General features: G+C 27.7%; 3 protein-coding genes across 4 annotated transcripts in view; 1 reads left to right on the forward strand and 2 right to left on the reverse strand.

Moving 5' to 3' along the window:
- LOC132927562 (uncharacterized) overlaps positions 1 to 23,838 on the forward strand; it is a 71,263-nt gene that overhangs the window by 33,805 nt on the left and 13,620 nt on the right. For both annotated transcript variants that reach the window (XM_060992113.1, XM_060992114.1), the window contains 6 exons: positions 15,660 to 15,922; positions 18,229 to 18,429; positions 21,023 to 21,155; positions 21,457 to 21,545; positions 21,672 to 21,792; positions 22,178 to 22,641. In XM_060992113.1, the coding sequence (XP_060848096.1) occupies positions 15,660 to 15,922; positions 18,229 to 18,429; positions 21,023 to 21,155; positions 21,457 to 21,545; positions 21,672 to 21,792; positions 22,178 to 22,641 (1,271 nt within the window). The remainder of the gene's footprint in view (positions 1 to 15,659; positions 15,923 to 18,228; positions 18,430 to 21,022; positions 21,156 to 21,456; positions 21,546 to 21,671; positions 21,793 to 22,177; positions 22,642 to 23,838) is intronic.
- LOC132928002 (uncharacterized) lies at positions 3,903 to 6,634 on the reverse strand. The gene is made up of 2 exons (XM_060992554.1): positions 6,416 to 6,634; positions 3,903 to 6,212 (listed from the first exon to the last, which is right to left on the reverse strand). The coding sequence occupies exon 2, from the start codon at positions 6,200 to 6,202 to the stop codon at positions 4,319 to 4,321; it is 1,884 nt and encodes a 627-aa protein (XP_060848537.1). The 5' UTR covers positions 6,203 to 6,212; positions 6,416 to 6,634; the 3' UTR covers positions 3,903 to 4,318.
- On the reverse strand, positions 9,634 to 10,105 carry LOC132923894 (KRAB-A domain-containing protein 2-like). The gene is made up of 2 exons (XM_060987884.1): positions 9,922 to 10,105; positions 9,634 to 9,857 (listed from the first exon to the last, which is right to left on the reverse strand). Exons 1-2 carry the CDS (start codon positions 10,103 to 10,105, stop codon positions 9,634 to 9,636), a joined length of 408 nt encoding a protein of 135 aa, XP_060843867.1.

Genomic DNA, 23,838 nt, shown 5'->3' on the forward strand with positions numbered 1-23,838 from the left:
TAAATATTTTACAAATTAAAAGTAAATTTATGATATATTATTTATGATCAACACAATTGGTATTAATATTAATCCATGTATTTATAATATCACAATTTTGTAATCTTTACATTACATTTTGCCTAATATTTTTTCGATGCTGCAGATTATCAAATTTTTTTTCAAAAATATTTAATATTCTATCAATTATATTATTGAAATCTTTTGTTGGAGCCCAAGTCCAAGTCCAGTGTCTAAAGAGGAATAGTTTTTGTTCAATATTAACAGTTGATTTTTTTCATCTAATAATTTTTTCGTTACTAATTGACATTCGCAATATTTACAATTAAATTGTTTAATACATTTAAATGCTAAATAGCCAGCAAAATATGTAACGGAACAATCTTCTAAACTCACTGTCGATTCTGAATATTCTTCATTTGAAGAATTTGTACTGGACGTTGAATTTGTAGAAATAGAAAGAGATTCTTCATCAGTATCTGAAGAATTGTCATTTATTTTCGAGTACTATATACTTAATAAAATCGACTCGTGGTTATTTGGTTCTTCTTCGCCATCATCAATATCTTTGCAGTTAGCTCCTTTAGAAGTACACAATGAAAAAATGCAATTGCTTCTAATAGATGTTCTAATTGTTCTTGCAGTCGGGTTTTTATTGTAACCACCTTTTTGTCTTATTACACTAAATAAATTTTCCAATGCGTCTTGATTTAATCTATTAGTTAAAACAAAAGTTAATCCACTACCCGATTTTTCTTCTTCAAAAAAAAATATAATTCCATTAATTGTTTGTGTAAGACCTTTAAAACATGGAGGAGTAGTTGTCTTTTCGTTTTTTATTTTTTGTACATTTTGAAAATATGTTGATGCTTTGATTAAAAATGGTTTTACAATACCTGAGTCAGATAATACACAGTTGTATTCATTTTTACTAAATAATGTTCTACTATTTAAACAGTCAAATAATTTATTAACAAATTCTATAAATTCTGCAGTGTTGTTTGCTGTTTTACTTAATAAATGTTTTGTTCCAATACATATTCGTATAGTGGATGCCATTGTGTGACTCAATAATTGAACAGCTAATTTTACTCGCATTTTTTGGAATGAACTTGGATTGATATGAGCATCCGTTATTTTTAAAAGAGCTCTACTTTTTGTATTTTTTTTTATCTATTTGATATGTTTCCACTATATCACTGAATAAAATTATATCATCGCCCTTTTTAAAACAAGAACCAATTAGGTTGTTACGAATACTTTTGAATAAGTGCGGAACATCAAAAATATTTTATGTTCTTCGACAAAAAAAATGGTTTATTTTCATTAATTCCTAATGATTTTAATGCACTTTGGTTGTTTGTGCCTTGATCACAAATCAACATTTTTGGACATAAACCTATTTTTAATAATTCTGTAAAAAATCAACTATTAAATTCTTTAGCAATTTATGATTTACCCCAGAGTGAGCTAAGAAATATGCAACTGGAAATTTCCATGAGGTATATATTCCTCGAGCCATAAATACCATTACTGAATTTGCGGTTTTTTTTTATCGTCCGTAATGTCCAAAATCTTCGAATCCTTCGATAAAATCGTAATCTTTTGAATATTCCAAAAATTCTTTTATGTATATTTCGTCAAAACTAATACTGCATATTTATCGATGTTTGATTTATTTTCAATTTTTTTTTGAATGTGACTAAAAAATGATGTATTAAATCCAGGTAAAAATTTTGACTCGCCTATCCAACGATGAATTGTAGATGGACCAGGTAAATTAATATTTTGAAGTCTTAAAAATTTGTAGGCTGCAGGCGATTTGTAAAATAATGTTAAAGCTAAATTTTTTTCTGCTGATGTCCAAGGAGTTCGCTTATTTTTAAGTTGCATTATAACTATTGCTCGAGAATTTTCGGAAGTGAATTTGTGTGAATACATAAGACTTCGTAATGTGTTGCGTGTTTTAAATCGAGTTACACACCATTTTAATTTACTAATTTGAGCCGTTATATTACGTAATTTATTCTTCTGTTCATTTATTATTTTATTTTATTTAATTTTCCTTGGGGTGTCATCATTTGTAAACAAAATTTTTTTTGAACATGAGCTAGGCATATCTATTATGTCATTAATTCTAGTTCGTTTTGGAGTGTCACATATAGAAGACGGGCTAGGAAAAATAAGTTCAGTAACATCACTTTTAATTCTGTTGTATATTTTAGTTGGAGTTAGTGTTTTTAATTGTAAATCAATTTCATCCATCTCTTTATTTTTAATAACTACAGGTAATAATAATAATATTACCTATTAAAAAAAAAAAAAGAAAAATAAATTGTTTTAGTATTTTTTATTTGCATTTTATTTCACCGTACATTTTATTTATCAATAATTTTCGAACTATTACATATTTTTAAATGTGATTTTGTCAATATATAAATTAGTCAGATACAATTTGCAATTGCAATTTTCATTATTATTAATTATTGATTTCATATTAAAGGATATCACAACACTAATTTTTTTTTTTTAATTTTAAGTTTAATGGTTTATTATTGTAGTCAACACAATAAAAAACATTTTGGTAAAGATCCGAAGTTAAAAAATTGAATAGCCGCGTGACGTCATAAAGCCGACGACAGATGAGCAGCCGCTTATATTTTACGTGTAAAAGTAGTTTGATTTATACAATGATTTTAATAACTTAAAATAGTATTTCAGATATTTTATTCACAATCCAAAGTACTTATATTTATGTGCTTAAGACGATGGTGTGATTTAAAATTGAATATATCTTGTAGTTTCATACATATTATAAATTATAATCTAGTAAAATTATTGAGTTCGCGCAAACCAAATTTTACGAAATTGACTATAGTACTTTTATTTTCTATAAAAAAATTATAAAGTATACCAAAATTATAAACACAAAAAAATACTTAAAAAAAAATTTAAATTATTATATTTAACGATTGAAATTGTTGTGTTAATTTAGACACTTTTGCACGTAAAACATATGCTGCTATTCGGACTTCGGCTATATGACGTTATACTCGCGTATTTTCAAATGCTTGTATCCAGTGCCGGCCCAAGATATTATGGCGCCCCGTGAACATTTTTTATAGGCGCCCTTAAATATAGCTTAAATATATAACAATTTATTATTATAGAGAAATGTAATTATTACACACCGTTATTATTTAAAATTGTATTTTACTAAGACATCATTTTACAATTTTTTAAGCACCTACAAATGCGCTTCCGACGCCACTATTCTGGAGGCGCCCCGGGCGACCGCCCGGTTCGCCCGTGCCTTGGGCCGCCACTGTTTGTATCTCATTGAATGATTAGTGTTTAAGTGTGAGACCCACACCATATTTCTTAGATAATGACATACTTTAAATCTAAGCAAACTAGTTTTAAGTGTTGTGATGTCCTTTAATATATGACCAAAAAACTTAAAAACATACACTAAAAATAAAAAAGCACTTAACAAATAATTTAAAAAAAGGATTTATTAGGTATGAAAAAATTGTTATTGTTATTAGATATTTTAATATGATTATAAATATTAAAAATTTATAAATCAAATTTCTAAAAATATGGTTTTTGAATATTCTAAAAAAACTATTCATAAATATTAAATAGGGGAGACCGGGTCTAGTTGTAACACTTTTAATTTTTGTGGCTGTATCTTAGAAAATAATATTCACTATCAGTTTTTTCTTATACCAATAGATAGAGAATGTTGTCTTGTTTCATATTATGCTTTGTAGGCGCTTAGTTATAAACACCTAAATTAATATAAAGTTGAATATCATAATTTTTTTTTTGTTACATTTTACCCCAGTAGTGGGGTAAATTGTAACAGGGTGTGGGGTAAGTTGTAACACACACAAATATATTGTTTAATTTCTATATTTATCAAAAAACAAATAAAACAATTCTGTTAGAATAATAATAATAGTCATATAAATTAGGTATTTAAAATAAAATAGTTCTGTCATGTGTAATAGTTTTTACACATAAGTAAGTTGTATTAATAAAATAATAACATTAATAAAAGTAGGTATACATATTAAAAAATAACGAACAAAATAATTTAAAATAAAATAGCTCTTTGTGTCATGTGTAAGTTTTTACACATGAGTATAATATTAATAACAGCATTAAAAATAAAAATAATAATAATAATAATAAACATATTAAAAAAATTAATTATAATAAAATCACTTTTCAGTATTAAGTTAGAGGAACCTTCATTACTTAAGAATAATAAAAAAACATAGCTAATTAGGTATTTAAATTGTTCAGTCTTTTAGTAGCAGTTATCACACCTATAAAACGGACTCTTACATTCCCTTGCACAGTCTACATGAGTCCAGAACTTACACTTACTACACTCAATCCACTGTTCATTTGGTTTACTTGAACTGAAAGTTTCCATGCACACTAAACAAAATGTCTCATCTTCATCTGAAGTATAATTGTTTTCCTTAGTCATTTTAGCTTTTTTGCGTTTTGTAGTTTTGACTTTCTGTTTTTGTTTTGATTCAAAAATGTTTCTTTTAACAGCTTTTGCTTTAAATTTTTTTTCTATTTCGTTCTTTTCTGGGGTATCAGTCAACACAGCACTTTTGCCTTTTTGTCTACCTTTTTTATTTAATTTTTGTTCTCTTACTGCCTTAGGATATGGGCGAATACTTTCTGGTGATATCATATCGGAACTTGTTGAAGGTATTGGATTATCAGCCAGTATTTGGTTTAGAATATTAGAATTTGAACAATTATCATTTGACGCTTGAATAGCAGCATTTGAACTCACATTAATTTGATCAGGACTGATGTGTAATTCTGGTTCAAGACTGCTGTGTTCAGGACTGTTCAGGACTTGTTCAGGATTGTTGACTAATTCTTGTTCAGGATGAGTATCTTGATTTATTTGATGTGTTTCCAGTTCGTCAACATCAGTAACTAAGGATGGTGCAAATTCGTCTTCTCGAAAAATATTTCTATCAAATGGCCAAATACCAGAAACTTTAAAACCACTCATTATATTTCGAGGTGATACTGCATCGGGCAATGCCCCAGCCACAATTTGAGGAATATCATATATTGTCATTCTAGACCCTGGGTGCATGGTCATCCACTGATCCATTTCCCTATTAACAAATTTTTTAAAAGGACCATATACACTACGGTCTAGTGGTTGGAGCTTATGTGAGCAGTGTGGTGGAAATGATAATAAAACAATGCCATTATCTTTACAAAAATCAATCACAGGCAAATATAAGTGTGACTCATGGTTGTCTAAAAGCACCAACACTTTTTTTTCAAGACTTGGTCGAACATGATTTACAAAATGTTCCATGAATGTTAAGAATTCTGGACCTTGCATCCACCCAGATTTGTTGGCTGTACCAACACATCCAGCAGGTCCTCCCCTTAAAAAATGTTGATGAAATTTGACCCTAGGAAAAACAAACATTGGTGGTATAGCACAACCGATTCCATTTACTGCTATACACATAGTAACTAAAACACCCCGTTCAGCTGATGTTATAGCACCTATCTGCTTTTTCCCCTTTGTAGCAACTATTTTGGATGGTGTTTGAACTGTTGTTACACCTGTTTCATCAATATTGTATATGTGTTGAGCTTCAAATTTATATTTTAATAACACTTGTTGAAACTTATCCATAAATAAATTTACATTAGCTTTATTGAAATTCATGGCCCTGGATAAACTGGTTGCTTCTGGTTGCCTGAGAGAAAGACTAGAATTTCTTTTTAAAAATTTTGTAAACCAATCAGGCCCAGCCATAAGGTTTTTTCCCCATACCTCAGGATACTTCAGGCCTAGTTTGTGTGCAAATTGGTATGCTAGTTGTTTAATGTCACGGGGGGTGAGTCCAAAATACATATCTGCCGAATTTTTTATGTATTGAGATAGTATTTGTTCTTGGTCTACACTGAATACTTGTTTAGGCCCCTTATATCCTACATTTAGTGTACTAACATCACCATTGTTCATACTAGCTTTAAATTTTGCTACATACCGCGACAGACTGACATGACACAAATCATATTTTTTTGCAGTACTTCTTACTGATTTATTTTCAATGATAACTTCATCTGCAGCAGCTTTAATCAACTCTGCTGTGAATCCTCTATTTGTTTTTCTTATATAGTGTCTAGGCATATTGAAAGTTCTATAAAAGTATAAATGTGTAATAATAAATTAATATGTTATTTAAATACTATTCATGTGTGACATAATTAAATGGTGAATTTGTTTAAAATAAACACTATGATAAAAAATGTGTTACAACTAGCCCCAAACAGTTTGTTACATTGTATCCCAACATGACTTTTTTAATATTTATTGTAAATAAAAAGGTAATATAATACTTACGCTAATGAGTGTTGTTGCAATTAAATCTGCACAACATTTGGATCGAAGTGTGACTGAAACTTGTGATTAAGTTTTAAAACTGTGATAACAAACTGAATAGTAAGATAACAAAATATTTTCACTATTTACTGATAAAATTAGTTTTATGATTGTTATCGCTTTAATAATTACAACATGATTCTGATAACAACAAAACATATAATAATCCTTATTTATGAATCTAACGCTATCTATTAGAATTCTATAGAAGCAATTTACAAATACTTAACGCCTATGTTACATCTTACCCCATGTTACAACTAGACCCGGTCTCCCCTACCTTAATTATTGATAAAATAGTAAAAGACTAAATATATTACATTAAAAAAAAATTTTTTTAAATAACAAAAATCGCTTACCAGATGAAGTAGATGGCCGTGCTTGTTCAGAATTATGTTTATAAGGAATTGCCGTTGATTTCAAATTTTTATTTAAAGTATTCATGAATGAATCTGGAGAAAAATAACATATATATCTATTATATAGCTGTGTCTTGTCTAAAGACAATAAATTTACATTTCCTAAAAAATATTATTATGATATAATTAAAATATTAATACTTTAACAATAAATATGTATACTATTGTACTACATGTATATAATTTTTTTTTTTTTTTTTTTTGGCTTATTCCGGGCCTTGAAGGTCCATCGCCGCTTCTACTACACCTCTCCACAATTCTCTGTTCTTCGCCAGTTGTTCTCCCTCTCTAATCCCCAGGAGCTTGAGGTCTTCTTTAACTCGGTCTGTCCATCGCTGTCTTGGCCTCCCTATCGGTCGTTTCTTATTTGGTTTCCACATTGTGACATTATGTACTGTTTGGCCCTCCGCTCTCCATACATGCCCGGCCCAGCTTATTCGTCTGCTTTTAAGTATTCCCACTATGTTTGGCTCGTTGAACATTGCCCTTAATTCTGCATTAGTTCTTCGTTCATATAAATTTCCCTCGTTTCTTTTGGGTCCATAAATTCTCCGCAGTATTTTCCTTTCAAATAGAAGTAATCTTTTCTCGTCCGACTTTGTTGATGCCCATGCTCCACAAGCATACAATACTATAGGTCTAATGAGTACTTTATATAGTCTTATTTTTGTATTTTTGGAGATTAACCTTGATTTAAATATAGGTACGAGCGCAAAATAGCTCTTATTTCCTGCAGTTATTCTCCTTTTAATCTCATCATGGCTGTTTGCTTGTTGGTTAGCATCTACTCCAAGGTATTTAAAGTTTGTTACCCTTTTGAAGGTACATCCACCGACTACTAACGAATTTTGTACTTGTTCTCTACGTGATACTATTAAGTATTTCGTTTTTCCTTCATTAACTTGTAGTCCAATCTCTTTTCCCTTACTTATTAGTTTTTCTGCCGACCGTTTTAGGTCCTCTTCGGTTTCTCCCATAATTATTATGTCATCAGCATACGCAGCTAGTGTGATTTGGTGTCCTCCTCCAATTCTTAGGCCCGTGACATCATCAAATACTTCTCTCACTACCGATTCTAAGGCTATGTTAAATAATGTGGGGGATAACGCATCTCCTTGTCTAAGACCTGTTTCAACTGAGAAATTTTCAGATATTTCTCCGTTGAACTTAACTATACACTTGGACTTTTGCACACATATCTTTATCAATCTCACCAATTTTGTAGGGATTCCGAGTTGGGTCATTGCTTTCCATAATCTACCTCGATTTACGGAGTCATATGCTTGTTTGAAATCCACAAATAGTAGGTGCACATCTATGTCGAACTCGTGACTTTTCTCTACTATTTGTTTTATTGTATGAATTTAATCCACTGTAGATTTCCCTGACATAAAACCTGCCTGATATTCCCCTATTATTTCCCTTGTGTATGGCTTGATACGGTTTAGTATGATGTTCGAAACTAATTTGTAACAGGTGTTTAGTAAGGATATTCCTCTGTAATTCTGGCAAACCATAGCGTCTCCTTTCTTGTGAACCGGGCATAGGACTGACATATGCCATGTTACTGGTATTTCTTCTTGTTTCCATATATTATTATCTACTAGTCGTTTTAGTCGTGTCATTAGTTCTTTTCCTCCTTCTATCAGTAGTTCTGCAACAATTGCGTCTTCCCCTGGTGCTTTCCTATTTTTCAACATATTTACTGCCCTTTCTACTTCTTCTAACGTGGGTTCGTCTAATCTCTGTTCGACCGTGTTGAGGTTTTCTTCCACTTCTCCTTGAGTAGGTTGGTTCAGCATTGAACTATATATGTATAGTTCACATGTTGCACATGTATATGTTACCGGAAATGTTGACATTTAGGAAATGATGACAATTCCTAGTAAATGTTGACAATTCCTAAAATCGGAAGGAAATGATATCATCGCCTAGTATATGTTATCATTAACGATAGTAGGCAAAGATGCCAGATTTTTTAATTTAATCTGACTTATTTAAATATTACTTTTATTAAACATAATTATTAATTAATCTAGTATCACCTTAATAAATAATCAATAAATAAACAATTATTTTTTTAGCTTTTTAAAATTTTTTTTATGATTTGCAACGTAGTTACTCATTTTTATTTTCACATGGCAAACTTCCATGACATTTAGAATTACAAATTCTAGATGCCGATCTGCAAGCACACCTGTTCGTCTTGCATTTTGTCTTACATTGACATCGGGTATATCCTTGTGCCCCTGAAATACTATTTACAGTAGCTGCCTCCCGAAGTGATAACGGTTTTTCTGATTGACCTGCCGATTTTAAAACAGTACTTAGATCCAATAAATTTGCTTTGCAAGGATTTATTTCTGATCTCGTGTACATATGTTTTAAAAATCCACTTTCAGTGCCTACAATTAGAAAAAATAAAATAATTAATTTTTATGACGAGTTTGAATACGAAGATGATTAAGACGTTATAAAAATACTAGTGAACTTCTTACATAGCTTGTATAAATCGTCCTTAACTTCTGTTACAACCGCTAATACATTTCTTGGTGATCCACGAGCACGATCTACATCTGGAATACTCAGACGTACTGTAGTTCCAACACTAAGTTCATCATATTTTCTATTGGATGTTTTAACCATTTTTAGTGCTTGTTTTTCTAAATTGTGTGCAGATGATTGACGTGCATCAAGTATATTTTGTTTTCGTTGATCAACTAAATAAATACATTATTAACTTAAATATATTAAACTATATTACATTTTTTTTTTACCAAGTTCTATGTCACTAGTCACTTGTTCCAAGTTACTAGTACACGGTACATTTTCTTCGACTCCCTCGTCTTTGTTTGACTTCAAAATACATTCAATATCTTCCTCAGATTTCAAAGAGCTAATTTCGTCAACCGGTAAACCAATTGATACAACACCTAAACGAGCTGGACAACCAAACATCGCCTCATAAGGTGATCGACCGATACCTAAAAAGAATCAATTAAAATTATTTTTAAAATTAATTATAAATTTTTTAATTACTTATCATACCAGAATGAAAAGCACGATTTTTTCGAAATTGGATAAATTTTAATCCAGATGGCCAATCTGTTGAATTTGTTTCCGCCATCCATGTCGCCAACATATCTTCCACGTCCCGGTTCGCACGTTCTATAGACCCCTGACTCTGACTATGTCTTGGTTTTCCGTGCACTATTTTAACATCACCCCACATAGTATGTAATTCATTAATTACACTATTAACAAACTCTCTTCCATTATCGGAATGTAGAATTGCTGGCGCTCCAAAAGTTGTATAAATTTCCATTAAGTTATATGCTATTTCTTCTGCTCGTTTAGTCTTTAGTGGTTTAAGTATAACAAATTTTGTCAAGTGATCCTGATAATTCATTATAAATCTGTAATTGTTTATACTCTGCGATTGCATATCAATTAGATCTATTTGTGCACGCGAGTTGTATGCTGAATGCAAAATTGGTTTAGAAACAAGACCTCTTTTTGGATTAGATGATTTTTTATGACAGTCGGTACAAAAACTCAAAAAAATCATTATTGTTTCTTTTGTTATATTACAATATTTTAACTTTATTTCAGCCATCATACGATCGCGGCCACCGTGGCCGATAGCTATATGCGTAGAGTGAAGAATATTGAATAGCTCTTCATTTTTAACGAAATAACGTATACTGTCATTATCATGGTTCATGGCTTTAATTAAGCGTTCTTTATCATTTATTAAAATAACGTCGTACTTACGAATATTTCTATAATCTTTTTTGCATTTTGTTTGAGTCTTGGATAATTTTACGTCTTCTATGCGACGATCGTATTCTTCATTATTCATGAACGATTTGTTGTCATCACGTTTAGCATCAATAATTAATGAAATTGCTTTATTAAATTCATTTTGCATTTTATTTAAATCCATTTTTAAGTTAATAACAAAATAAATAAGTACTGCACTACTAATAAATTACTACTAAACGGATCGTGTTGAATGTACAGGTTATATATTAAACAGATAAATACTGCGATATGCGTTATCCATGACATTTTTCAATCAACCATTTTATCGATATCAGTCATTTCCCCACCTGATATTTTTAGATCTCGGAAAATATTGACAGTTGACACCAAACTTAGTGGGTGCCATTACGAGTTAGTCAATGCTTATGTGTAAGAAAGCTTGTTGATTATTAACGTTCATTATCTTTATCTTTATTATTTTCGCGATCTACGATTATTAAATAAATTGTAGGCAGATACTATTTTATGCCCGGGACACACATGTGTTTAAAATCGGCTATCACAATCGACATAAACCCGTGTTTGATATAATTTCATGTCTCCGCACAGATATATAAAATAATTTTATAAGCTTATTTTATCTTTGTTGTCATTTCTATTAATTTTTAACGTACATTTTTAACTATAAAAACCTAACCTAATCTAATATAAAAAAAAATAATTGGAGTAGGTATATAGGTAATATATAGTTTTATTTAATTAATGAATAATAATAATTTGTATCGAAACAATATTAATCAATTTTTACAATAAAATATACATTTTTAATATCATTTAAAAAAAAAAATAATAAATAAATGTCATTTTATGAATTTTTTTATATATTTTTTTAGAACATCAAATTCCTGGGCCTAGTGATAACATTGCCTAATAAACTACGGAAATGATGACAACTCCTAGGCAATGATAACATTGCCTTCCGCTTTTAGGAATTGTCAACATTTACTAGGAATTGTCATCATTTCCTAAATTGTCAACATTTCCGGTAACATATATAATATAATATAAAATTTATTTCTCACCTGAATTAATTATCCATGTTAGATGTCTTTCATCTTTTGGAATTCAGAACATTGATAAATTAGGAAATTTTGTTGTTGTTTTAAAACAATTAAAATATTGACATTTATTGCCAGGCATTTTGTATATACTCGTAATATACTTAAAAAGTCCCAAAGTAAAATAATTTAATCGTAGGTACACTATTCAGTATTCAATATATATTATTCACTTACTTTAAATCACTCATTAATAATTACCTACTGTAATACATTGTACGTAAATTATTTTTCAGAAAATTGTATAAATATTTTTAAGATTATAACACATTAAAACGCTAGGTATTGCAATAATTTTATACACTCGTAGTTCCGTATCCGTACACGTACACACAACGACAGATGAACAGGGATTATAATTTGGTCAGGATAACCGATAAAATGTATTAAACTAGTACCTGCCTGTCCTACCAATTTTGTATAGCTACATTAAACCATTGCAGACTCTCCTTCTTTTCGGTTTGTTTGGGTGTCCGAAGTTCAATGTCCTAATCCCAATAAGTGTCCCGTAGCTATGTTCACAAAACGAGGGAGCATTGTTAATTACAAATACGCAAGATGTACCATGATAATATATGGTGTGTTAGACGTTAGTTGTTTAGAATAAGTTTAGATATATTCAGATAGAATCAGCGCATGATATACTAATTCATGGGCGCAGTACTAAAATTTACAATTTTGGGTCCTAAATTGTTTATTTCTATTTTCTTTGATTCCAAAATATAATTTATACAAAATATATTTTTAATTAATGTTATATGTAATTATGTAATTAGTTGCTTATAAATGAGTATATGGATCATATAATAAAATGTTATTGTCAAAAATATGATCATTTAATATACTGCAAGAACACTTTACATTTTAAATGTGCCTAATTAATGTTTAATATTTATTCAAGTTAGTATACCAATTAAAAAGCAAACTTTAAAAAAAAATAAACATTAGTATTTTGATTATTACTAATGCTAGGGACTTCATGTCCTAAAAAAACCTTGAAATATGCATGCATTTAAGTCAATAAGCCCTAAATAACCACTAAATATGCATTAAAAAAAAATTAAAATCAAATATGATTTTTGCAGTATATAGTAAATCTTTTTATTTTAATGCAAATGATATATTTTACGGACATCAAGTGAGAAACTAATTTGTAGACATGTCATTGATGTGAGTCGTGAGATTGAGTTTTTAATAAGGGTAATTTTAATGGTATTTTTAATAAATATAAATACTCCGTCATTTTGGTTTTTTGGGCGTGATGTAAAATGAGTATTGAAATCAGGTTTATTTAAACTATCTGGGCCGATGTCCTGAAGTCCTAACCATGCTTCTGTTAGTATTATCATGCCAAATTTTTAATGTTTAATTTCAATATGTATGCATAGTTCTTCGACAATTTTATTTATACTGAGAATATTATTATAAATATAATATTAATATTATATATATAGTAGAAAATAGGATATTATTCTTTCTACTTGTTCAAGATATTATTTCATATTTATGCTCTAAATTATTTTTAAACGAAAAAAAAGTTATTCTATTATAGTTTTTCCTGATCAATCGTGATATTCTGTGGTTTAAATTGAGGAAATGTATAGTTTCTATCAGTAATAGAAAACAATCAATTGAATTATTATAGTTTATTTACTTTCTCAGATTTTGAACATGCTAATAAATGAGGTAGGTTTGATAAATGTTTTGATTTTAAGATGAAGTGTGTATGTGTATACAATAATTTGTAATTAAAATTATTCGATTTTGAATAATTTCATCGGAGTATTACTATTAGTTCCTTGGTTATTCGCGATTAAATAAAATTAATATTTTTTGTAATATATGAGTAGTATGATTAAATTACAATTTTAATAAAATTTCTTAGAATCACGAAATTGTAGATATATCCGCAGTTTATAAAATGTGCAATTTTTATGTATGTCTTGAATTTTTAATTAAATTTCCGGGGTAAGTATGTCATACTGAAATCAAAAAAATCTAATAAATACATATTTACAATTAATTGTTATATGCACACTAACTTTTGGAAGAAATTATATATTTTAACTATAAAAATAATAATATTCATTATTTGCTTATAGTTCAAAAACGTGGATACATAGAACTTTAACTTATATTATTATATTTTATACACACAATGATGTAATGATACACTCGCATATTATTGTATAAAAAGAAAGTTTAAAAAAAATAATAATATATGTCAACTGATCAGTGATCACACAAAAATTGCTTGAAAACTTTTAATCGAAAAACAATTGCTCGCAAACATTATTTTAAGAAAAGAATAAGATTTAGCAACAACAGATAATTCCGTTGACGGCAGGCTTAATTGTATTATTTTGATCATAATTAGAAAACATCCATCAATGTGGCGTTTTATTAGAGCTTTTAAGAAAAAAGAAAGCATAAATCGACTCAAAATTGAGCAGTATATATTTGGCACTAAACCTCAGAAAAAAATACCAACATAGAGTTAAAAAAATGTACCTTGATTATAATGTTCTGGACATTATTGATTATCTACTTGACTATGAGCTATAATTTTTAACTACAAATTTAACTTTTAATTATACGTATTTTATAAATATCTCATCAATTTTAGTTAACTTAATTATTTAAATGCAATTTAATAACAACATCTTCTTCTCCTCCTTCTTCTTCATTGGAGTTTGTCGGCCATTAAGACCATCCTGTTACACATCCAATTCTCCAGCCTTCCCTATCCAAAGCTCGTACTTTCCAATCCAGTCCTCGATTCAATGCCACCACATCTTTATTTTTATCATATCTTCCCACCTTAATCGAGGTCTCCCCAGTGGTCGTTTACCAACTGGGTTCTCGCCCATAATCATCCTTACCATGTTGTTCTGGCTTCATCTAGCGTGTCCGGCCCACTGAAGTTTTCGGTTTTTAATTGTATTTACTATGTTTTATTTTTTAAACAGACTTTCCAATTCATTATTCTTTCTTATTCTCCAACCTCCCGTTTCTCTGTCTTTCACTGGTCCAACAATTTTCCTTTCAAAGACCATTAGTTTTCTTTCCTCATTCTTTCTTAATGGCCAGGTCTCTGTCCCATAAGTAACAACTGAGCGTATTAAGGTTGTATATAACTGTTTTTTCCATTTCTAACGACAAGGATCGTGATCCTAGTATTTTTGAGAGTCCATAAAAGCATTTATTTTCTGATACAATTCTTGCCACTACATCTTTGTCAGTTACATTTTTTTCTGTTACTATTGAATAGTAAAGAACAAGTATCTCTTTGTCAAACTACCATGCTTTTTGGAATGGCTGCCTGTGGATGAATATCCTAAATTGTTTATTTGATTTTTTACCTCATCTAGAGTGGGTTCTACGCAATCTTGTGCATCACCATTTTCTATCTTAAAAGAAAAGGTTTCTTCTGGTTCTTCACAGTTTAGCAAGTCTCCAAAGTATTTCCCCCATTTTTAGGCTAATCGTCGTCAGTTGTTATCAGAGAACCATCTTCGTGTCTCAGAAATTTTTCTTTCTTTTTGTAGTTTCCTCTTAGATTATTAATACGACTGTACATATCTCTAGTCCTATTTACTTAATAGTTCTGTGCCGCAATGTTCATTTTATGTTGCATTACATATTTTTATTACTATATCTTGTTATTTATTTAGCAATTTTATTTGACATATTTTTTAATGTATATTTATGAGTAACATAATTTTTAGTTTTCAAAAAACTTTCATGCGATCATTGAAAGGATACCAATAACCAATAGCCAGATAATTATAAGAACTTCCATTATAAATCTTAATTACTACTAAAAGGGACTTATTATTACTAAATAATATATTTTTTTTATTACAAATGTAATGTTATTAAAAATGGGATTTGTGTTGTCAGTTTTAGAAAATTATGATGAGAACTATAAATCAAAGTTTGATGAAAACGAAGAATACAAAAAGCATGCAAAAGTATGGTATATACTATTTCTAAGATTGCAATTAGATACAGTGAAACGTAATGATGAATACTATGGGCTGAGCATAAGAAAGACCGAAAAAATTGAAAAATTAAAAAAAGAAGAAGAGGAATTTGATAAATCTGGTTACGGATCGTTCCCCAGTTCAGCAGTATTATTGTTTCGAAGTTATTTTTTGGACCATGTAAGTATATTCAATAAATAAAAAAAGGTGAGTAATTGGATATCGCTCTGCTGTATAGAAAATGGAAATGAGTAGGTCACTATAATGGATGTGTTAAATTTGAATGCAACGACTGATATCATTGTATAAGAAAAACAATTCTGAACGGATATGATTTGTCAGTAAATGGTAATTAGCAGGATATATCATATTATTACCTATATTTAAATTGTAATATATCGTTATTTTACGCGATTTCGCAAAAAATTTAACTTCATACGCTCATCAAATGTTTTCTATATTGACGCTGGAATTTTTTTTTTCAATTACTTAAAGGAAAACTTATGGATAACCTAGTATTGGATTTTTAAACCTTAAGTATAAATCAAAAAAATTTTATGAATTTTCAACATCAAAATTCCTTGCAAATTTTCGCGATTTTGATTTATTTCGTAAATATTTGAACTTTAAATGCTTATAAACAAAAATTGTGACTAACAATTTTTGATTTTTTTTACTACGATAAGTTCAACTTATAATAAACCATGTATTAAATTTTAAAGATTTTTTGGATAGCCAAAATTTTTTTTTAAAAAATAAAAAATTTCAATTGTCTATAAGTAAATTCTAAATATTTTGAAAATTTAATCGTTAATATATAACGCTAATATAAACATTTGGTGAAAATTTCAAGTATTTACAACGATTCATTTTTGAATTACAGCAAAATTATTTATTTTGTATTTTGTAGCGTAATTTTTTCAGGGTTTTTCCAGACGCTTTTGAAAGCTATTGGAAATTTTTTATTGACCCCCCAAAGTACCAACTAGATGAATTTTCCTTTTCAAAGAGGGGTTGAATTCAAAAATCGAAGCATTATTACTACTCCAAAGCATGATAGACACAAAAAAAAAAACACTATTAAATTTTAAAGACTTTTTGGAATGCAAATATTTTTTATCGGCATTTCAAAAAAAAACTTAGAAAAATCAAAAATTTGTATTGTCTATAAATAGCTTAAAAAAAGTATAATATATAGTGAAAACTGCATTTCAATAATAAAAAATTAATGATTTTGACTATAAAAAGAAAAAAAGAAAGAAATCTACGAATATTACGCCGGGCTTAAAACTAAAATTAAATGTATTACACTGTTCTGTAAGTCCATTAAATGCATTTTGATAGCTTTCAAATTTTTTATCCGATAATAAAAAATAAACAATAGGATAATAATGACCATTATTATCCAATGCATGGATAGTAAATAATTGACAAAAATATTTAGTACAGCATCGGAATGTCCCACCGACAGAAACTACTAATGATAAACTTCGTAAGTCACTTTCACATGAAAATAGAATAAAATTCTTAATATTATCATTGATAAGTAAAAATTGTTCCCTTCGTTTTTTTGATATCAATGGACCTTAAATCGTTATGCACTTATTTTATATTGGTTAGTTTAGCTAGAAGGATTTAGCTGAATGAATTCCTTTTCGAAAACAATTCACATCTGTTGTAGTGATATTCTCAGCTCCTATTAATACAATCGAAAAGAAAAATGTTGTAACTAACAATATGTATGTATGCGAAATTATAAATTATGAACTCGCCACTTTCTTTTAAACCACCATGGATTAATGTTGACGGTCGCTCACAAATATTTTCAATTGCCTTTCTTCGAATACCATTACATATTTGTTGACGTTTTAATATCTAATCAGTATTGGCTTCAGGATTGTGATTATTAACGTCAAATTTACTTTGGCTTATTACAATATTTCTTTATTGTATCGTTTAACAAAACTTTTATAACTTTTATTCGTACAACACCATTTTTATATTTCATTTACTAATGAAATCGAAATTTATATTTAAATGTTACTAATATTTGTTTATTTTCGTGAATTTCTATCATTTAGACTTTATATTTTAAATAACGGTCATGTCTTACACTCGTACGCGTCGTCACTTGAGCGCGGTGTATAATAATTAATAGTTAATTAATATCGACGTTCTGTATGCAATATTAGTGGTGCCTAACTATGACAAGGTTGCGGTGGGGAACTGGTCTGCCACCGGCGCGACGAGGTACGTTCTTATTCCGCGGCGAGTATAGGTAGTATAGTTTCAGAGGCCGGTCACTAAATTGGTTTGAGCTTCTTGACTTAACAAATCAAAATATAATTGCCAATTGGTTAGTTTGATCTAAAATTAAGTAAACAATTTTCATCCGAGATGTCCATATTCAACATACTTAACGATAATCACATTATATTTATTTTCTTCTTTGTCTTGAATAATTTATTTTATTACATCATCCTTAGAGCATTGATGAAAATGAAAAGAATAAATTTAAAAAATGGTTAACGAATGATGAATTATGGTTATCCATAGATGACGATCCTTTGTATAAAAACTATATTTCTATGTATAAGTTCTTAGTATTTTACCATAAAAGCCAAAATCAGTATGAAAAAATAATTTATTTAATTGAAGCGATTAAAAGGCCGGTCTTATCCACAGAAGTAAGTACATTTGTAATTTTAACCTTCGGAAAAAGTATAAATAATAAACTTGTAATGTAGCATTTTATTGTTAAAAACTTAAATATTACTATCACTAAATATACATACAAATAAAATGTGTATTGTATATGTGTAAGCTATACACTATTTCAATATGCATGTCATCAATGTCATTATGTCGATATTGGTAAGTAAAATATAAAATATTGATACTAAATTAATTATATTAATAATTTATGAAATAATGTCAATAACCATATTAATAAAACATTATTATAAATTATAATAACAAAAAAAAAAAAGTGGGCAAGTGGGTATCGCTCTGCTGTATAGTAGTGATGGAGAGTAGGTCACTATAATGGATGTGTTAAATTTGAATGCAACGACTGATATCATTGTATACGAAAAACGATTCTGAACGCAGATGATTTGTCAGTAAATGGTAATTAGCAAGATATATCAAATTATTACATATATTTAAATTGTAATATATCGTTATTTTATGCGATTTCGTAAAAAATTAAATTTCTTAAGCTCATAATTTTTTTTCTTTGTCGACGCTAGAATTTTTTTTACAATTACTTAAAGGAAAACTTATGGATAACCTTGTATCGGATTTTTGAACCTTAAGTATAAATCAAAATTCCTTGCAAATTTTTGCGATTTTGATATATTTCGTAAATATTTGAACTTTAAATGCTTATAAACAAAAAATGTGACTAACGATTTTTGATTTTTTTTTACTACGATAAGTTCAACTTATAATAAACCTTGTATTAAATTTTAAAGACTTTTCGGATAGCCAAATTTTGTTTATCGGCATTTTAAGAAAAAAAAACTTAAAAAAGTCAAAAATTTCAATTGTCTATAAGTAGCTTAAAAAAATTCTAAATATTTTGAAAATTTAATAGTAAATATATTACGTTAGTATAAACATTTGGTGAAAATTTCAAGTATTTACGATTCATTTTTGAGTTACAGAAAAATCAAAATATCGATTTTGTCAAAAAGTGGTTATGCATAAAAATTCCCGTTTTTCCGTAATTTGTTCAGGGTTTTTCCCGACGCTTTTGAAAACTATTGAACATTTTCATTTCATTTGACCCCCCAAAGTACCACTAGATAAATTTTCCTTTTCAAAGAGGGGCTGAAGTCAAAAATCGAGGCATTATTACTACTCCAAAAAGTGATGACAGGCACAAAAAGAAAAAAAAAGAAAAAAAAAACACATCATTGTAAAATCAATACATTTATCACTCCGTTCAGAATCTAAAAAACAATCAATGTACTATATTTAAATATATATATATATAAATTATAAAATATGTTTAATAAATTTTACATTCAAATATTGTATTTGGATGTAATCTATTCAAACCATTTTTCAGAAATACTACCTATCTTAAAACTAATTATAGCTTATAGCTTATAACTCATACCTTTATTATTATATAATATATTTTTTCTCTATTATAACCATTTACTATAAAAAATAGAGTTTTCCCCTAAACATTTGATGTATTATTTTTCGCTATAATTTAGTTTCGTTATTTTTATTTTCGATATTTTAAATTCGCAATTTTTCAATTTGAAATTTTTTTTTTTGCTTTTTTGGCCAGTTCTAAAAACTGTCATTTGTACTATGAAAAATTTGATGAAATCTATCTTGGTTACCTCTTTTTACAATGAGTAATGGGCACAAAACATAAAGGTAGATAAATTATACGCCAAAATTATTTTTGCTTATTAGCTATTAGTATATATAGTATTAGTATATCATATCATATGATTTTTATAGTACCCTACAGCATGCTTTTTCATATAGATTATCAATATAATAAATATTAAACTACACAATTTTTATTTGTTACCCAAGTTGTATAATAAGCACTACATATTGCATTAGCTATCATGATTTATGGTATAACATAATCTTATATCAAATAAGAAATTCTTTAAAGTAATCAACACGAGTTTATATTATGTATAAAAAAATATCATTTATATATTTTTTAAACATTCTAAATATAGACATAAGAGTTACACCAAAATACAAAATTGATTTTGTGGAAAAGTAGATTTGAGTAAAAAAAAATATATTTATATATTATATTATGTACTTATTCAAATACATCAATACGTATTTACCCAACCATAAAACAACTTCTGTATTGGTACAAAGTTCTATTACTAAATGTAATAAAAAATATCTTAGCTCACTTTCAAGATTGAAAATGTAAAGATAATTATTGGCAGTAGCAGTAGTATAAAGTAATTATTTAGGTATTCGAAGAAACGTGCATGTAAAAGTAATTACCCATACCTATTTCAGTTAGACTAGTGCCAACCCAATTTTTCAAGTAGATTAATAGGTAGGTACTAGAACAACGTACTAAAATCAGTAAAATCACAATGTTAAAGATTAAAATAAATAAATAACAATAAACATATATACACATCATTGTAAGATAAATACGTTTTTTATTTATTTCATATAGAATCTAACAGATTAACAGATGATCATAATTTGATAACTATTTATGTCAGTATTAATTTTTTTCTTAAAATAATAATAAAAATATTATTTTTTTAGGATAGATTATTAAACTATGAAGCAATTAAATTGATATCGAAAGATATTGTTAGATTCTGCATCGATTCAACTGAATTGGCAAACAATTTTGAAATATGTAAACAATTTAAAGAATATAAAACAAAAAATGAAAGTAAATATATTATGATTGCTATTTTTATGACTGATATATTATGTAAGAAAAATATCTTAAGATGAATTTGTTAATATTAATTTAAGAACACTTGTTTCATGCAAAGTCAATGTAAAAATCAGTAGTAAAATATTAATTAATTTAACTTATTTTTATTAAATGCTATTTGACTACATTTTTATGCAATACATAGTTATTGAACTGTATCATAAATTCAGCATAACTAAATCAATAGCTATTCTTTATATACTTCACCTACTCAATTAAATTACTTTATTATTGACCTACTATGTATTTTCAGATTTAATGTCAAAAATAATTCCCAAATTACATATTCTACATAAATTACAAAATATACCAAAAGAAAAATTTATAGAAGACCTTCATACAGTAAGATTTATAAAAATATAATTTACTTTAAACTTTAAATGTAGAAACTTTGGTTTATGATGAAGTATAGTATTATTGCTGCCACAAATGTCATGATATATTACTATTTTTTTTTCATTTTTTCAGGAATTAAATAAGGATAATTATATGATTCAACAGGACGTATTACATTTAATTATGAATGCGGCTATAGATATCGACACAAAATCAAACAATTATGAAACAAATATTGAAAATGTTAAGCTTGGTATATACCAACTGCAATATTATACTATCTTAATCATTCAATTATTGCTATCAATTTAAATGATTCATATTAGAATTAAACAATTAAATAGTTAATATACTATGACTATAACTGTATATAATTGCGGATATACTTAAGTAGTTAGTACCTCTTTCCCCACTATCTCCATGTAACGCCCATTAAAATATGCAAACTAAATTTAAAACATGAATATATATTAATTCATAATTTGCTTTAGCTGTTTTTTATTTATACATTCATAATAAACGATTCAATGTATTTTAATAAACATTTAATACTAAACAATTTTACCTAACCTAATATAAGTATTGTAAATATAGCTTTATAATATTAAATTTAAACATATATTGTTTTTATTTTTAAGCAATCCGGTTACTTAATAGTTACGTCAAAGGTCAAAAAAAAATCCTCAGTAATACAAGAAAGTGTGAACAAGAGAATTTGGAAATAACTAATGAAATGGCTAATGAAAAACCTAAAGAAACTATTGACGAAAAAACTAAAGTAACTGATGAGGACAATACTGAAAAAACTGATGAGGAAAATCTTGAAAAAAAGGAATCCATAAAAATTAATTATGATGAGGAATCTACAACAAAATATTTAACGGCTCAAAGAATCAATAATCTTTTTATTGCCTATAAATGGTTAATAGAACTGAATGGAGTTCTTAGTAATAATTCACAATCTGATATATATCAAAATGGTTTATTAAATGCTATAGAAGATGCAAATAATTTAATGATAAAGTATAAATCTGTTTCCGATAGTATACAATTAAACGTAGATGAACATTTTATTTATCTAAAAGCTAAACAAAAGATCAAAGTAATTAGTCTTACAATGTTCAATTTATTTTTTCATAACACTAAAATATTGAGAAATGTTATGTTATTTGAATTACTTTATAATAATATGTGACCTGGGAATTTGGATCATAACTCGAATATCAAATTCAGCAATATCTACGTAATACATTTTCTAAAACAAACTGTAGTAGTAATAAAGATTCCCCGCGCACACATTCACACATTTCTTTCATGAGTTTGATTCAATAAATGTTCACGACATTCAATAGAAATATAATACCTAAATTAAAATCTTAAATATTATATTATATTACTAATTTATGGTAACCTATGACTTTTCCATGACTCATTTATCTGTACCATTGTAGGTTATTATAAAATTATGAAATAGAAAAATACCGTATTTTACGAAAAAAAAATCACTAGACAACAGTCTCAAAACAAATTTATTCAGATCCAGAATAAAATATTTCTGAAGTTTTAGCGTTATTTTTGTTTTATACTCTGTTATTTTTACAACTTTTTTTTCATTTTAATAATACAAGAATAAAAATAAAACACTACAAAAGTAATAAAGTTCCCATCTGCATTGTTATATTAATTTGGTTTCTCAGCAATAAATATTGTTATAGCCTGAGCAGTTATTTTTCATGGAAAATAGTTTTTCAAATAATTATAGGAATATAGACTATGATAGTTTTCTTAAGTATTATAACAACAAGTTTAATCAAATTTATAATAGATTTTTAGAGTGTAAGTAATTTGTACAGTAATTGATTAGTTAAATGTAGTATTGATAAACAAATAATAGTATAATGTATTCTAAATTTATTTATTTATTTATTATTAAATATTACGGACAGTGTCAAATTACAATAAAGTGACATTGATAAAAATAAGTTATTTTAAATAACAGTTTAAAATATAAAATATAGACTTTAAAGACGTATAAAAACACAAAAATTAACAAAATGATTACATAACAAGAGATTAACAGACAAAATATTTATACAAATAGAATATTACATTGGCGAGTTTATTGCCTGTAGACATAAACATATTTAAAGACTAGAAATATAGGTAGTTTTTATTATAAGGAAGGGATATAAAATATTTCTCTGTCACGGGTATCATGAGGACTGATTTTAAAGTTAAAAAGGCTAAGTATGGAAGAGTCGTCAATGTTATTATTTAATAATTTATTAAATGTATTTAC

The sequence above is a fragment of the Rhopalosiphum padi genome, chromosome 3 (assembly GCF_020882245.1).
Source record: "Rhopalosiphum padi isolate XX-2018 chromosome 3, ASM2088224v1, whole genome shotgun sequence".
NCBI classification, from domain to species: Eukaryota; Metazoa; Arthropoda; class Insecta; order Hemiptera; family Aphididae; genus Rhopalosiphum; species Rhopalosiphum padi.